Source organism: Propithecus coquereli, unplaced genomic scaffold (genome assembly GCF_000956105.1).
Source record: "Propithecus coquereli isolate 6110/MARCELLA unplaced genomic scaffold, Pcoq_1.0 Scaffold229, whole genome shotgun sequence".
NCBI lineage: Eukaryota > Metazoa > Chordata > Mammalia > Primates > Indriidae > Propithecus > Propithecus coquereli.
Window position 1 is genome coordinate 644017 of NW_012147830.1, and position 17977 is coordinate 661993.

The following is a 17977-nucleotide window of genomic DNA, read 5'->3' on the forward strand; positions in this document are numbered from 1 at the left end:
TTGCCATTGAGTAATTTCACCGTCTTTTTATTCTATTGGGGATGGTTAAATAAATTTACTGCCATTATCTGCCAAATTTGATGTCCGTGCATGTTTATGTGTCTTTTTCTTCCAGAGGTCCATGGCTTTCATCATATTTTTCACATATCTTTACATGACACAAAATCATTAAAGTAGCTTACTTAGGGAAGGACAAAAATTGAAATCCTGAATTCATGAATGTGAGGAATGTTAATACATTTGTTAGGAAATAAGCTGACTTTAGGGAATGAGTTGATCATTTTGTTTTTAGATTTATGGCCCCAAAACAAACACATGAGATGGTGATTGTTGAAATGCAGGTCTCTGGCCTCGGCTGCCAAGGTTCCAAATCTGTAGTGTTGTTGTAGTGGACAGAATCCAAATGATTCTGATAAATACGGTTCTTAGACATTTTGAGAAATTCTGCTTTAAGCAATTTGGTGCAGAGAACATATTCTTGATATCCCCAGTATCTAACATAGAGGCTTGTAGTAGACATTTCATATTCTTTTTTTCCCCCTTTCAGTTTTACTGCTTGAAATAAGAACTGTCAATTTGGTGGCAGGGGAGAGGAGTCTTGAGTAAGTAATTAGACCCAGAGGTCCTAGCGTGATTAGCATCATGCTGTAATTTTCTACAAGTGGGCCTTAACCGCCTGTGGGCCAGTGTCTGTTTTGTAGATAGACTGGTATAGTTCACCTTATCCACCATGTGTCCAGTGAGTAAGTAAAAGAGAAAGTATGTGAGTATGTTTTTAAATCACTCTCTGTTGTGCTCATGTTTCTGTCTCAGCTTGAAATGTTTACTTTTGCTGTCTGTTTTTCCTCCTGGATCGTGTAAAAATGCCTTAAACCCACAGGGAACGAGAGTAACATTTCTAAAGTAAAAGTTCCGACAACTGACCCAGCTTTAAACTGGGAGACATTGGTTACTCTGGTGTTGTCAGTGTTTATTAGAGCATAGGGCAATTGGAGTTCCTCTGAATTGAAAGTTTTGAGAATTGGCAGGGAACACAAAAATAATTTCTTATGTCATAGAATAAGAAAGTTAATACAAAGGAGGGGCTCCTGGGTGATTGCCCAGGTATGTATTACCTCATTTATCTCCATATTCCCCAGAGCCCAGTTGGTATACAGCCCCGAGGGTGTGTCTGATCTGGAACACCCAGGGAGTGGACAGAAAACAAAAGTATTGAAATTCACTGAGAACAAGACCAGAGGGATTTGATTCAGACTGGGATGTTCAGGGCTTTCCAAGGACAGACTGATCTTACCGTTGGGCTCCAGGACTATTCAGAACTCTTGGGAATTTTTCTGACTAGGGCATAAAAAGCCAGTCTCTGTTGATGTATCCATACTCTCGTCTTAAAGATCTCTTCTGGTCTTAGTCCAATCTGTCTGGTGATTTGCTCTGGGGCTTTCTCTAGGGCATATATGGAATTAGAGAATGGAAGGGCTGTTCCTTATTTATCCACTTGTCTTTTTTTCTCTAGTTATTCACAGATCTGCATAAATTAACAAGTGTCCTTGAAGCCACTCTCTGATGTGGCTGAATAAAACATCTGTTTCTTTGCATCTACTAGTACGTGTGTGTGTGTGTGTGTGTGTGTGTGTGTGTGTGTGTGTGTGTGTGTGTAGATGAGATCAGATACCTTGTTAGAGAACGTTAATTTATTATAGTCAGGGAAATGGGATTTTGGAAACCCAATTGCCTGTCATCCATTGCTTTTAGTCTTTTATTTACCTTCCATTTTTCTTGAGTCTTCTCTCCTTCAAGAAGAGTCTGTCATTTAGAAAGGAGCTCTTAGGCTGGAAACCTAGACACCTTCCTCTCTGGGTATAAATGCACTTGTGCAGAATGGGATGTGTAAATGACTGTCTGATCTGTCATTGGTAGCCATTGGAAAGTCATGTCTGTTTTGAATAGTCTTCTGGGCTTCCTACTCATTTGTGGGAAAATTAACATCTGGTAAACAAACAACTCAGTACCTTTCCACTGAGAGCTTTAACGGTTGTTTGCTGGCCACCTGGCTCAAATAGCTGAATCACTGTTATGCTTTATTCTGGCTTAGCACCAGCAAAATTATGTAGTGTGAAGTATTTAATTTGTAAAACATTTTGATGTGCTGGGAGAAAGAGGAAGTAAAATTCAAACCTGCTGGTTTTGTTATTTCTTAACATCTCTACCCAAAGTGTGTATTGGGAGGGTTCAGACACTCCTTGGATCTTCTTGAGATCTCTTTTTGGTGCCGTTGCTCTTCCTGTTCCCTGTCTAATAGGTACTAGACATCTATCAAAACTACTTGGTATTTATGTTGATTTTTAATATTAATAAGAATATAATTTTTCTTAAACCTATTTTTTCTGCTAGCCCTTGGCAACTAGTCAAATTTCCAAATAAATATATCACTCCTGTATCTGTACTGTAGTACATATATCTCTTATTAACTTATTTCTGAGCATGGGCTTCAGTACTCTTTGTTATTATAAGTATCTAGAACTGGGAAAATACTTTTCTGGTTGCTTATGCAAACCCATCACTATGTCATGTTAATCACTGTAGTTGTCCCATTTAGCTGATAGGACTTGCCTGAATGTAATCCTGCCAAATTCGTTTCCATTTGGGAAATGAAGGCTCTTTAGATCTTTGTCAGATCTCTCTCTCTCTGCATCTCAGTGCTTGTTGTCTCTGTCTCCATGCTTCTCTCCTTGAATCACGGGTACCCATCCTTCATGGATTGCTGTTAGATTTATCTTTGAGGATTTGTGCTATGATTATGGGTATTAAAATAGGTTATATACTATCCCTATTATTTCTAGTAGGAAGTAATAGTATTTTCCTATTAGAAAAATCTTTAATTTTTTTATGTCTCCTTTATAGCAAATATGCATTGATTGAATATCTGTAGAAGGAAAATGTCAGCAGTTAATTCGTTATACCAATTAGTTTTTTTGGTGTGTTTTTTTTTTTTTTTTTTTTTGGAGACAGAGCCTTGCTCTGTCACCCGGGGTAGAGTGCAATGGCATCATCATAGCTCACTGCAACCTCAAACTCCTGGGCTCAAGTGATCTTCCCGAGTAGCTAGGACTACAGGCAAGTACCATGACACCCAGCTTATTTTTCTATTTTTAGTAAGACGGGGTCTCACTCTTGCTTAGGCTGGTCTTTGAACTCCTGAGCTCAAGCAATCCTCCTACCTCGGCTTCCCAGAGTGAGCCACCGTGCCTGGCCACCAATTAGTTTTAAATGCAAGACATTGGATGTTATTTTCCTACCTCAGTCTAATATTTTCTTCTTAGTATACTTAAATTAACTCTACTATCCATAAAAATCTTGAAGTCATCTCTTTTCACATTTAAAATTAAATCATGAAATATACTCAAGAAAATAAAACGGGTTAAAATAGAGGAGTTAAAATGGTCTTTTCTTAGGGTTTTAAGAAAAAGGCCCTTCTTCACCCAGTATTAACAAGTACATGTGGAATAATTCCATTACCACAGCAGTCGTATTCTCTTAATTATAAATTAGATTGTTTCTCTATAATTATTCTCTCGTTGTCCACTTAGTATATTGGGTATGTAGACGAATAGGGAAAAAAACCTCATTTTTGGAGAATAACATCTTTGTTTGTGTTTATTTTAGGGAAACCTCACAGTACCGGTAGCTCTGAACGGATTCAGCTCTCAGGAATGTATAATGTCCGTAAGGGCAAAATGCAGTTGCCAGTGAACCGATGGACAAGACGCCAAGTCATCCTGTGTGGGACCTGCCTGATAGTATCATCTGTGAAAGACAGTTTGACCGGAAAGATGCATGTTCTTCCACTTATTGGTGGAAAAGTAAGTTTAAAACAATCAAAATACTGACAGGTTTCCCAGCATCAGTAAGGACCTTTCTTTCAGCCATTTCTGTGGTTTAAGAGGTAGATGATTTTTGACTTATCTGGGGTTTTATTCAGTTCCTATTGTGATCCCCCAGTGGGCATTGTTGGTTGGTGAAGTTGTGGAAAATAACCATGGCATTGGCTCACGTGAGGCCCGGGTGATAGTTGCTTCATTAATATATGAACTTTACCTACTGGACTGAAAATAGATCAAATAGAATTTCATTGTTATATTTTAGAGTGTAGATGATAAATTCATTATTTATAAGTAGATATCTTTTGATATCTTGAACATATATTTTGTAATAGAGTATACTGATCCTTAAGTTGGTGACCTTAGGAACATTCACAGATGCTTACCAAGGGTTGGACTCTCTAGTGCTTAAGTCTTTGATCTCACTTTCCCTTACCTTTCTATGTTTAGTGATGAGTGGGGTTAGCATTTTTAGTTTATTACTATGACTAGTCATAAAGTGCGAATCTTAAATATTTTTCATTTTGGAGAAAATGTGATACAACTGGCCTATTTCTGACACTACTGGCTGCTCTTCTTTGCACATGTTAACTATTTTATTCCTATCATCTATAAAATAGAAAGAACCAGATTGCTTGGGAAAATGTTATATTCTTTTCTTTGTCAGGTTTATTTATAAACTCCTAAGCATTGGTAGCAGTGGCATCACCGTAATTATGTGTCAGTATTTCTTGATTTTTGAGTGATATAACGTTTATAATTGGGAAGGAAGATTTGGATGAGAAAATGGGTTGTCGGAAATTGGGGGCATGTTAAACAAATATTTTCTTTACCATTTTTTCCCCTTTGAGCACAGGAAAGGAGGCAGGAGAGGGAGAATCTAAAGAGAGGAAAAATAGGAAACGAATTTTTGTTAAAATGAACCTTTTTTTAATTACCAACGTCTGATCTGTTCTAGGGGTTATAAATGAAGGTGAGGCTGATGTGTGTAGTATTAAATAGTTTTGTTGTTCACCTGCTATGTAGCAAGTACATTCTTCATAGTTTTTCCTTGCGAATAAATAGCCCAGGTCAGTTTTTTTCCTCTCTACTATTTTTATATTCTAGTTCTAAGAAGGCTTGATCATTTTCAAAAATAGATTTTGGTCAGGCTGCAAGGTACATATTTAAATCTATTTTAGTCATCCATTTTGAAACCATTGCTCCTTAACTTTTGTCTGAACATTGAAGAGTTAGTGACTGATGCTTAGTACTTAAGATTTTGTCCTTTGGATGGATTACTGAAAAAGTAGTCATCAATATTACCACCATAGGTCATCATAGAAGTGCATATTTAATGTTTGATGCTTTGTTAAGTCGATAGTCTATCTCTTTCTTCTCTGTGATGCTGGGTGTTTGCATAGGCAAATCTAATATGACTATTTATTCAACAACCTCAGTGAATAACTGTGCTTGGCACTGCAGAAATACTAAGATGGGTAAGTCCCCATCCCTGCCTTTGAATAGCTTATAATTTTTTATCAGGAGATGAAGGATGTACACAACAATATTTGCCATAAGAGAAGGTGCAGAAAAACACCGTGGGAGGTTAGTGGAAGGAGAGATTATATTTTGTGGGGGGTAAGGGGAAATTTTGTAATAAAGGAAGTAGCAATTATGATAGAACTTGAAGGATGAAAAATCTTTTGACATATGAAGGAGATGGTCAGAAAGATTATTATGCTCAGAGAGGCAGAGGCAGGAAAGCATGGAGAATGTTCAGATAAGGTCAGCGAATTCAGTTATAATTAGCATTTTCATTCAGAACGGGAGACTTGTCCTGTTTCCCAGGCCTATTATTGGATGGACTTCTACCATTGAGTGAATTGAAAGTTAATAGCTTCCTCTTTTCACAAGCAAACCTTGTAAAACCTGTTCTTCACTATGCCTTTAAAAATAATTGAGTACATGGAAAAATTGAGTCTTTAAAACCTGTCGACCAAGTTAGGGAAAAATAATTCACTTTTTACAGTCTGAGCTGTCATTAATGTTTGTCTATTACTTTTTTTCATCCTGTTGTTACAGGAAAAACTGAGAGTAAATGGAAGGGATTTTATTTTTTGTTTTTGATTTATATGTGGAAGAGCTAGAAATAAGATGTGAGATAAACTGGTCAAAACCTAGCTATAATTGCTGTGGTATCTAATTGGGACACCACTTTAGCATGATCATTAGTTTACGTTTTCAAATAATAAATATTTTGCTGTTAAATAAAGCTCTCTTAATATTTTAATTTATTGAAAAAATATTTAATGGATATATTTTATTCATCGTATAGTTTTTATGTTATGTTTAATTTGTCCTTTAGAATTTAACATAGATTTTTAGATAATATACTTTAATAAATACTTAATGTCTGTTAAATTACGAAGCATAATAAATTTAATAATTGTTAACCTACTCCTCAATTTAGGAACTGTAGCGATATCAACCCCAATGTTTCTTCTACCCGTGTTCTCTTTATATTTATTCCACTGCCTCCCCTGACCCTAGAGGTATCCACTGTCCTAGAATGTGTATTCATGTTCTTTCTTTTTTGACATACATTTTATCATGTAACTATATTTTGCTTGTTGATCTGTATAAAAATGTTATTGTACTGTATATTGTCTTCTGTAATTGAATTTTTTCTTTCAATATAATGTTTTATAATAAGATTCCATGTTAGTTATATGGGTTTTATTTCTCTATAATGTTCCACTCTGTAAAATTCCACAATTTCCATAGTTGCCTAAGTAGTTTTCCTACTGATGGACATTTGGGTTACTTCCAGTTTTTTGTTGTTATAAACAATGCTGCTGACATAGTGTTATGTTGATAGGCCTCCTGTAAGTACTTTTTCTAGGGCAGTAGTTTGCAACTAGAGTTACTGTGCCCAAGGGACATTTGGTAATATGTAGAAGTGTTTTGATGGTCAAATGATTGAACAGTCAACCTATCAGTTAATATAGGTTTAAGTTATGCCTTGGAACCCCTCAACCCCCATCTCAATGACTTATAACAGGTATTCCTCACTCACGTTATATGTCCACTATGGGTCAGTGGGGTTGAGGGGTGGGAATTGGACCCAGCCCGATGGAGACTCTGCTCTTTTGTACTTACAACATTTGGGACATGTGGCCTTCCTTCGTTGTTCTGACAGGGAAAAGGTAACTGGAGGGTCATTCACTGGCTCGTCTGAGTTTAGTTGCAGAGGTGACACATGCCACTTCTGCCCACAGCTCATTGGCCAGAGCCAGTCACATGACTCTGCCTTAATTTCAAGGGGTCTGAGAAATGTAGAGAAGTAGATAAAGTGCTTGGTGAATACCAATGTCTTTGCTGCACTGGGACATTCTTGGCATTTAAGGGCAGGGGCTTAGAGAGTAAAATATGCAAAGTATTAGATGGTCCTACGCAACGCACAATGAAGAACTGTTCAGAATTCCTGTAATGACCTCCTTGATAAATACTGCTCTGGGGTACATACTTAGGAGTGCAGTTACTGGGCTCTGGAGCATATATGCATTTACTTTTACAAGACGATATCAAGTTGTTTTACAAAGTTGTACCATTTTACATCCACATCAGTGTTCAATTGTTCTTATTTCTCTCCATGACCACTGACACTTTATTGAAGTATAATTGATAATGATAAACCACATTTTGGTAACAGTTTGATAACTGCATACTCCTATAAATACAATTTGCTAGCTGTATACCCTCCCTAAACCATCGCCACAATGAAGATAGTGAGCATATCCATCACTCCCCAAAGTGTCCCTGTGCCCTTTTGTGCTCCTTCCCTCCCATCCCTTCGCACTCCTCACCATCCCCAAGAAACCTTCGGCCTGATCTCTGTCAATATTGATTAGTTTAAATGACATTTTTGAAAAATTATATTTTTTGTTTGGTATATAAAAATATACAGTTGATTTTTGAGTTTTGATCTGTTATCCAACCACCTTGCTAAATTTTCTGGTTTATTCTCATGTGATACCTATAGATTATTTTGAGTTTACTGTGTAGCTAATCATATCATACTCAAATAGTGACAATTTTCTTTCTTCCTTTTCTTTACCTTATTATAATGGCCAGGACTCTTACAGTGTTGAAAAGAAAAAGTAGATATTTGAGTCTTATCAATGTGATCTAAAAGAGAGTGATATCATTTACACTGAAGTTTGTTTTAGATATTTGTTAAACACCCTTGATTAGCTTAAGTGAGTTATTCATGTTCTGAGTTGCTGAAAGTTTTGATCCTGAATGGTGAAGGGGTGGTGAATGTTACTAACTGCTTTTTCTGCAGTCGGAAGAGATGATCATATATGGTTTACTTCTTTAATCTGTTAATGTGGTTAATGATTTTATAGGTCTAATAATGTTAAACCATTTTTCCTTACCTGAGGTAAATTCACCTTGTTCTTGATACATTTTTTCTGTATTACTGGATTCTGAGGAAACGTTTTGTTCAAGATAAGTCTCCATGACTGAGGTTGCCTATAATTTCCTTTCTGTTACTATTCTGGTATGGTTCTAGTTATACTGGTCTTATAGAATGGGTTGGGGTATTTTCCTTCATTTTTGTTTACTGGATGAATTTTGCATGAGTTTGGAGTGATCTGTTTCTTACAACTTTGGTAAAACTTACCTGTAAAACTGTATGGGCCTGATTTTTTTTTTTTGAGAAATTGAAAAAAATAATTCTATTTCTTACATGGTTATCGGGCTTATTTAGCCCTTTGTTTTTTCTTAATTTAGTAGTGTTGGCAAAATGTATTTTTTCTAAGAATTTGCCACAAAATTATTTATAATATTTTCTTTTTAATCTCTGCTGAATCTGTAGCTATGTTCCCCTTTTCATTGTTAATATTATTTATAAACATCTTCTCTCTTTTTTTTTTTTTGATAGAACTTGCCAGAAGATTTCATTTCACCAATTTCTGTTAAATGTTTGGTTTTCATTTCACCAATTTCTGCTTTTTATCATTGCCTTCATTCTACTTTGGGTTTATTCAGGTTTTGGTTTTGATTTTTCCTCCCCAAATTCTTTTTTTTTTTTTTTTGAGACAGAGTCTCACTCTGTTGCCCAGGCTAGAGTGCCATGGCTTTCCTAGCTCACAGCAACCTCAAACTCCTGGGCTCAAGCGATCCTCCTGCCTCAGCCTCCCAGGTAGCTGGAACTATAGGCATGCGCCACCATGCCTGGCTAATTTTTTCTATATATTTTTAACTGTCCAATTGATTTCTTTCTATTTTTAGTAGAGACGGGGTCTCGCTGTTGCTCAGGCTGGTCTCGAACTCCTGAGCTCAAACGATCCGCCCGCCTAGGCCTCCCGGAGTGCTAGGATTACAGGTGTGAGCCACCGTGCCGGGCCCCCAAATTCTTAAGATACATGCTGATCAAATTAATTTTCTACCTTCTTTTCCAATATGAGTATTTAAGAGTATAAATTTCTCCTTATCCATCTCCTTTTATTGCATTACACAAATTTTGATGTATAGTATTTTTATAATTGTTTAGTTCTAAGAATTTTAAAATTTTGATTATAATTTCTTTTTCCTGTGAGTTGTTTAGAAGTGTATAATTTAAAAGTATGTCATTTAGAAGTGTGTTATTAATTTTGTAAACATACATGGATTTTTAAATTGATTTTTTAATTTTTTATTATTGACTTATAAATGCATTTTGGTGCAAGAACATAGTCTGTGTGATACTGACCTTTTTGAAATTTTTTTATACTTTCTTTGTGACTTGGCTTATGGTCATTTTTGTAAGTGAAACATAGGAGTTTGTCTAATATCATATTACTTTATTGTTTAAATTTTCTCCCCCTTGTGAAGACTTTACTGGGAGTGGAAATTTGATTTGACTCTTAATACTGCATTATTAGGTCTTGAAATTTCTCGTGGTAGTAGGGTTTTATTTCAGGTTAATTTCAGTTTCACAATTAATTTTTCAAAACTTATTTAACATGGTTGAAGACCTCTTTTTAAAAAAAGGTTGTGATTCAAAGTAATACAAAAGTCCCCTAAGTAAAATCTTAAGTAAAAATCCTAAGAGGAAGTAAGAACCTCAGTACCCTATTGTGAAGTTAGAGAAAGAGAAAGGGAGTCTGGAGCAGTTTTAAACAGGAAGAAGAGAATTTCAGTCTCGTGGGGAAATCTAATAAAGATAAAATTCCCCTTTTTTGGTTTCCTTGTAATTCAGATTGGTTGGTCAGACACAGGAACTTAGTTGTTTTAAGTGATAAGAGGAACATGTATAGGGAAAGATGCAAATCTGTGCAGGCTCACTGATCCAAGGTATAGTTAGTGAAATACGTCAATGGTTCTGCTGTCTTACTTGTTTTTGCTTCTCTCTGTTTATTTTTATAGGTAGAAGAAGTGAAAAAACACCAGCATTGTTTAGCATTTAGCTCCTCTGGACCCCAAAGCCAGACTTACTACATTTGCTTTGATACTTTCGCAGAGTACTTAAGGTGGCTGCGACAAGTCTCCAAGGTAAGCAAGCACTTACCCAGGAATCTGTTCAGCCTCGAGCTGGCTGAACAGTTGCTTTCTGCTTTACCCAGGTCCGGAATATAGTTATACACACAATTTCCCTCCCCCCGGATACTGCCAGGGGTTAGCAATTTTTAGTTTTTTAAAAGCTAATTTTGTCTGAAAAGTAGCTTTGTAAAAATTGTTTTTTATTTGCCAGGTTTTGTTCATACTTATTCATTCAGTAGAATGGCATTACTGTCTTAATGTTGTAGATAAAAAATATGAGATTGAAAATATTTAAGGGACTGGCCCCAGGTAGGACAACTACGAACCACAAAATACCAGAGAATTGTTACAAATTTCCCTTCCTTCTTTGACTGCTTTTTCATATAAACAGTCTAATCTTGTGCCGTATCTCTTTCACCTTTGTTCTGCCCTTCGAATGATTACTTTTTTTGTTTTATTTTGACCATTTTATATTCCCCTGATTAAGAAAGATCACCATGTCTCATGAAATAACATGTAGTACCTTTGTGTATATGTGTAATGGAAAACAATAACTTGATAAATAAATGCTGATATTCTTACATCTCACTTATAGAATTATGTGTAAAATGATGGGGTAGATTGTAGTACTTTAGTGTGTTGGTTTTGGGTGTGTTTTTGAAATGATGAAATCTCTAGGGTGTGGGAACATTACAACGGAATTTGTTTTCGTATTTTTTAATTTACAATCCAACTTGACCAAGTTCAGTGTGATTTATATTGCTGTGTGTTGTAATTATTTGTCAAGCGAATGAGTAAGGGAATAGCTTTGTAAAACAGTTAACAGAAAATTAGAGAATAATGTGTAGAAAGTTGTTTTGAAATACTGGCCACATTTGAATTATCGGGTAAAAACCCATTCTCTGATAATGTGATACCACGGAGGAGCACTAGTTTCTTTTCTTTCTAGAGAAGAGGCAACAGAGTTTCATTTGATAAGACTTAGAAGATTTTAACCTAACAGGTAAATGAAAGTCCTGTGATGTATAGTGCAGCACCCTTTTGGGAGAAAATGCGAAAGATGGCACTTTTCCTTCCAACTTGCATGTAGAATTAATGTAATGTTAGAGGGGATAATTGCATCTGTCTAGCTGTTTTAAAATTACTCCTGTAATTGCAAATGTGAGGAGACAAGTATTAAATATTATTGGGCCTTTATATTTAAGTAGCTGTGCATTCTTTTAAATTGTGCTTTTATATGTATTTATATTTAAGTGGTCGTACGGGTGCAAAGCAATAAGCCAATTGCCTTCACGCTGCTTTATTCAGAATAAAATGCCAAACTGTGATCGAAGTGCAACAAAGTTCTCTCTATATGGAGATGTTGATTTTTTAAATAAACTTTTTATTTAATTATTAACTTTTCTTTATTTTGGCATATGTCTATATTTACAGACAAGTTGCAAAGATAGTGCAGACAGTTCCTATAGACCCCTCATGCAGCTTCCCAAACACATCACCACATTTGTCAAATCTAAGAAATCAATATTGGTACATTACTCTGCCTCCAGACTTTATTTGGATTTCACTAGTTTTTCCATAGTCTTCTTTCTGTTCCAGGATGTAATCCAAGGTACCACATTGCGTTTGTTGTCATATCTCCTTTTCCTTCTCTGGTCTGTGACAGGTTTTCAGTTTTTCTGTGTTTTTCATGACCTTGACACTTTTGAGGAGTACCAGTGGGGTATTTTATAGAATGTCCTATATGGAGATGTTTTGATCTTTTAGACCAAATGCAATGTCATGCATTTTAGACCAAATGTCAGCTGCTTTACATTCTTTCTGAAACAAGTCAGAGGTATAAATTCTTAAACACGGCTAAAGATGTAAATAGGAATAAACATAAATTACCAAGCTTACCATGGCATATTGTTTTGACTGAAACCGTAATAACAAAAAGATTAATAGGCATTGAGTTTAATGGTGTTTTAAGCACTGGAGATATAGCAAAGAACAATTCCAATTCCCCTCTCTTGGTAAGGCTTACGCTGGGGAGGCAGATAATAAATAAGTAAGCAGACAAGAAATAAGGTAGCAAGTATCAGAGTGGTGTAATACAAGGTGATGTGTGACGGAGAATGGTGGGGGAGAGACAACTTTTTTTGAGGAGTAAACTGGAACTTCAATGAAAGTAATATAATTATTTGATGATCTGGTGAGGAGCTTTCCAGGCAGAGGGTAAAGAAAATGAAGGCCCTGAGACTGCAACAAGGGAGTGGTATAGCATGTGAAGTCAGGATAGGCAGGGACTTATCGAATAGGGGACAGAGTTTGGATTTTGTTATTAATATAATGCCAAGCCATTAAAGATTTTGCTTGCAGAAAGTTACATAATCTGTTAGTGGCTGTTGTGTAACCAGTGGATTATAGAAGGCAAGAAGGAAGGCCTGGCAGGAGGTGAAGGTGGTTTTGCAGGGAAAGCTGTGTTTGGGGATGTGTTTTGGAGATTGAGTGACAGTATTACTGATAAATCATATACAAGGGGCATGAGAAAAAGGCAGAAATAAAGAATGGCTTCTAGGATCTACCTTTGAATTACTAAGTAGATTGTAGCTTCAGTCAGGAACCGTAGCACTAATTAGACTCTTTATATTTTATACCTTTAAAACTTTGACAAAATACAGTTCTTGACTTCAGAGAGCTTCCATTGCAAGAGAGGGCAGGGAGGCAAAGCTCAAGAGGTAGATTATGAAATATCTCTTAAGTAGGGTGTGAAAAATATTGACTTCCAACTTGTTTCTAGTGATTTGTAAATGTCAGGTTGGCTTGGTTAGTACTCTTCTCTTCCTGGTTGGCTTAATATGCCATCTGTATGGTCCAGTAGTGTAGTATATCTATAAGGAGGCTCTCACTCTGATTATCCAAACCATGAACAGCCATCAGACCTCTGCAACAGGGGACAGTGGAAGGTGAGGGAAGAATTGTGACACAGGAGAACGTGATGGTGGCAGGATGGGAGAAAGGAGCATTGGTGCTAGTTTCCCTGTCCACTGATTATTGTGTCACCATTAGAAAACGTTTGATACGTAAGTGCTGAAATGTAGTGCAGTTATATGTAGAGGATAATTCATGCACATATACTTACACAAAATATATTTTATGCTTAAAACAAGGGTAAGTGAGTATTTCCAGGAGGGAGGAGGGACTTCAATTACCTTAGATTATTAATATCAACTAGAACTAATTAGAATAAGAACTTTAACCTCCTTTCCCTTCAGAAAGACTTTGATTGTTTGGAGAAGATATAGAGTGTGGGGGTAGCATTTGAGTTTCAAAGTAAGGCAGATGGGAATTCCACTGTTTACAGGCTATGTGGCTATATCCAAGTTTCTCAATTTCAAGCTTTTTCATCTGATAAAAGGAATAATAATAATAGCATTTACCTTTAGGGCTTATATGAGATATACATGTAATGGACTTACACTGACACATAGTAAGTAGATGAGTGTCCATGTGTATGTGAATGACTAAATTTGAGCTAAGTAACTATGATAATTTTATGATTCATTGCTGCTATTATCGATTGGTCAATTTTTTAAAGTATTATTGTATGTATATTTTCAGCAGATAAGGACACTCATGTCTTATTTTGTCTGAGCAAATTACCTTTTGCTGCTCTTAACAGCTATAGCATCCTTGTGGGGAAAGTGATTAAGGATGACAGACATTGGAGAGAATGAAGATTTCCTCCTAAAAGTTAGGAGTGGGGAACAGAAGGCAAAACATTTTAGTAAATGCAGATTTTAGATATGGTGTCTTTCCTTTCTGTAATCTTAAAAACTAAATATGTGTTTCAAAAATGTTTAGAAATTATAGTTAGTGAATTAAAAGGCAAATGAGTTTTAAGGGGCTAATCAAAGAGGTTAGATATTATATAAGAAATGAGCGAAGGGACTCCCTTTTTGGATTTGAATCACATATAAAATATGACCACAACTTTCTTTAAATTTCATATGTTGCAGATAAGTTTTAGTAGCTTTGTGACACTGTGATAGTATTTTTCCCTTTAATCCAGCATGTGGGGAGGGTAGGTTGGGGCTGCTGAAAAGAGGGTGAGAATCTCAGTCCATTTGGGAATATGGGCTTATAGGGAGGGAGTTTGGCGTGGATAAGGCTGACTGTTAAAAGCCCTTTCTAATTCCAACTTCCCTTTCAGTTGTCATCTGCTCTTCCTCCTAAGTAAGTATTAGGAAGTTAGACAATTTAGTTCACACTCAGGGTTACTATGGAAACATTTAGTTTCTTTTTCTTTCATATTGAGAAATAAAACATACACAGAGTGGATTGTCTTTATATCCTGATGTTTAGATGAAGATCCATTTGATAAAGATCTGAAAGAAAAACAAAGCAACAAGACAAAGGAATCTCTAAGTTTCTGATTTTCAGTCACCATCCCCACCCCAGTCTGGGTGGGAGGACAAAAAAGAATTCCAGTTATTTTTAAATTAAAATGAGTTAGATAAGTAATTTGAAAGGAAGGTTCTTTATTTTCAGTTCCTTAGTGTTAATCTTTGTTCTAATTTCTTTCATTTCATTTGGGGAAAATTTGTAAAAGTTGAATAATCAAATGCGTTTCTACCAAGATAGGCTCTTATATACTTTTAAACTTAATCTTAGCACTTAATATTGCTTGCCAAAATAATACCCGATGTAGTCCGTTTAGAATTTTTATTTTGGGCCTGCGTTAGTGGTAGATACTGTGGAAGAGCTCCTTTGGGAGGATTACAATATTGGTTGTAAATTCATCCCTAAAATGTTAATGCATGGCATGCTTTAAAAATTCAGTAAACATCCTATTGTATGCAATGTAGAAAAAGGGCTCTGTTTGCTCAATATAGGTACATGTGTCCGACGTGTTTTCAAAGTGGTTGGTGGGGCAGTGACGTACAAAGGCAGAGGGTGGTAGCGGAGGGAAGAACAGGAATTGCGGAAGAACTCCTTTCAAATATATGAGTAACTTCACAGAACTCCGACCTGTCTGTCCATCTTTGTGGCCCACTTTTTCGAGTGCATTCATTTTAGACATGTTGTTTGATCCTATGAATTCTTTTCAAAGTTAGTCTTTCATGTGAATCTATAGCCTCAGCCTTAGCTTTAATTTAGAAGTTTTAGTAGCTTTGTGATACTGTGTTATCCCACTTTAAAGTCTGTTTCTTTATTTCATGGAAGATTAAAAGTGGATTCAGATCACTGAATTAGTATTGTGTGCTTATGTGTTTTTAACTCTTTATTATGGAAAATGTCAGATATTCAGAAGTGGAGATAATAGTAACACCCACATACCTTTGACCCAGCTTCCACAATTACCAGCTCATGCCAAGTGGTGTTTTATCTGTTCACTCTCTGTCTCTTCTGGATTATTATAAAGCAAATCCCAGACATGTATTATTTCACTCACAGCTATTTGTGTGTGTGTATGTGTGTGTTACTCTAGAAGATGAGAATTCTTCTTACAGATGTAATCACAATACTATTATCTATGGGTGGTTTTTTTAAAGAATGGACAATTCAGGTGATTATGGTAATTTTTACAAATCTTCTGTTCAGATTACAAAACTTAGAGTTGACTCAGATGTCTTATTCCTGAAATAATGATGTGGCATGCAATACCGAAGAGAATATACAGCAGTTGTAGAAAAGGGCATATTGTGAGTCACTCTTTTAACTTGTTATCAGACAGATTGAATGTGCTCGAGCATTGATTAACTAAATGACGAAAACAATTTACTACTTGGCACATTTCAAAGTTTAGTATTTTGAATTTCAATTTGTAAAATGACTGAATTGAAAGAGATTAGAGCCCTGTAGTTAGGAATACTGTATTTAATAATATGTACTTTTCAGAGAATTGTCCTAATTCTGTTCTGTAGGAGAAAGGAAAAAGGCACAGCATAATCTCTTCCCAGCACCTCAAACCTGGCCAGTTCAGTTGGTTATAACATGGTGACAGTGAGCCCAGTGTTACTAATTCAGGCCTCACGAGGGCCATTTATTTGTCTGTGTCTCTTTCTCTGCTAATCAGTGGCTGATGTGATGAAAGTTGCAGGTGACGGTGACCATCACAGTCATTATCTCTCCTGTGTAGCTCTCAGTATTAACCATAGTATTTAAATTCTAGGCCTTTGACTTGAAAAAAAGTCACCACAGTGCATTTTTGGTTGCTGTGATGTATTGGGTTCACACTTAACATGCACAGTGTAGGGAAGTTGGGGCCACATACTATGCTGAAAGATCACAAGAAATGATGGGTAAGCATCACCCTTTAAATAAGAGTGAGACATATGGTGAATCACAGTTGAACTTATGGTTTCATTTGCTTAGAAACAGTGTTTTACTGTTCAGATTTTAGTCAAAGAATACGTAACCAACCACTTGAGTCAAATCATTCTGGTGTAATAGGATTGAGGTTTCCAAGATACAGATTCATGTCCATCAGATGTAGTTGCAAAGAACACTTTAATATGACTTGGTTATCTTTTATACATGTTTTGCTTCTTGAAGCGTAGTTTAGGAAGTCTGCTGCTTTTTGTCAGCATGATCTGTCCTTTGTCCTTTAAGGATTGTGCTGTAGTTGGTTGCATTGGGATTATAATGGTAAGAAGCTTTGCTCTCAATAGGGTTCTGCTGAGAAGTCCAGGGCTTTTCTGGAAACACTTCACATTTTATATTCATTTTTTAGATAACATATCAAGGGCTCTTTGATCTAAAAAACATGTGGTAGAACCTGAAGTGGAACTGAGGGTCTGAATGACATGAATTTTAGCTTATAAAATGTGACCTGGTATCAATTCTGTAGTGATGATGTGAGGAAGGTTTGGATGTTTAGGGTATGAGAAATTTGTGTGTAGGGAAGACTTCAAGGAGGTAATGGGCAAGCTGAGTCTTTTAAAGGATACGCAGGAGTTCACCACGAAGACAAGAAAAGAAAGTTCATTTCAAGGATAGGTAAATCATAGGCTGTTTGCAAAGATGTACTGTAAAGATGTAATCATATCACAGGGGTCTAAGAAGTGTGGGCAAAAAAAATTGAAGCTAAATAAAGCAAAAGAATACTGGCCAGTATAAGATTGTTTCCTGCTAGTTGCATTTCAGTTCCTTACAGAAATGTGACTAGAAGTTGCCCAGTGTTATAATTAGCTTTCCAGTGCAGTAATGGGTTTGTTATATATTATAAAAACTTATGTTATGGACTCTTTATTACAGATATAAAGTACGAGTCTGTGAAATTAGGAACTTAGAAATTCTGCTTTGAATTTAAGCTGAAGATGAAATATTTTGAATTGCATTAAATTTTGCTTTTGTTAGACATACAACTTACTAAGTTAAAAGAGTAAAAATAATAGAATGGTCTCTTTACAGTTAGAATTATGCATCATCTACCTGTATCTTATTTCCACACTGCTAATCTTTTCTTTTATTTTCCTGTGGTAGCTATTGTTTCGGAAATCCTACTTAATATATTCCTGAAGAAGAGGTTTTTACTTTAGTTCTAAAGCTATTTCAGTTTAAAACTATTTAATTTTATTTTTTCCAAAGTTTTATAATCATGT

The 17977-nt window shown here is 35.9% G+C and overlaps 1 protein-coding gene across 1 annotated transcript in view; it reads left to right on the forward strand.

The window, feature by feature from the left end:
- The window catches only part of PHLPP1 (PH domain and leucine rich repeat protein phosphatase 1), a 217406-nt gene that overhangs the window by 102307 nt on the left and 97122 nt on the right, over positions 1 to 17977 (forward strand). The window contains exons 2-3 of the mRNA XM_012645288.1: positions 3664 to 3860; positions 10275 to 10400. Coding sequence (XP_012500742.1) covers positions 3664 to 3860; positions 10275 to 10400 — 323 coding nt within the window. The remainder of the gene's footprint in view (positions 1 to 3663; positions 3861 to 10274; positions 10401 to 17977) is intronic.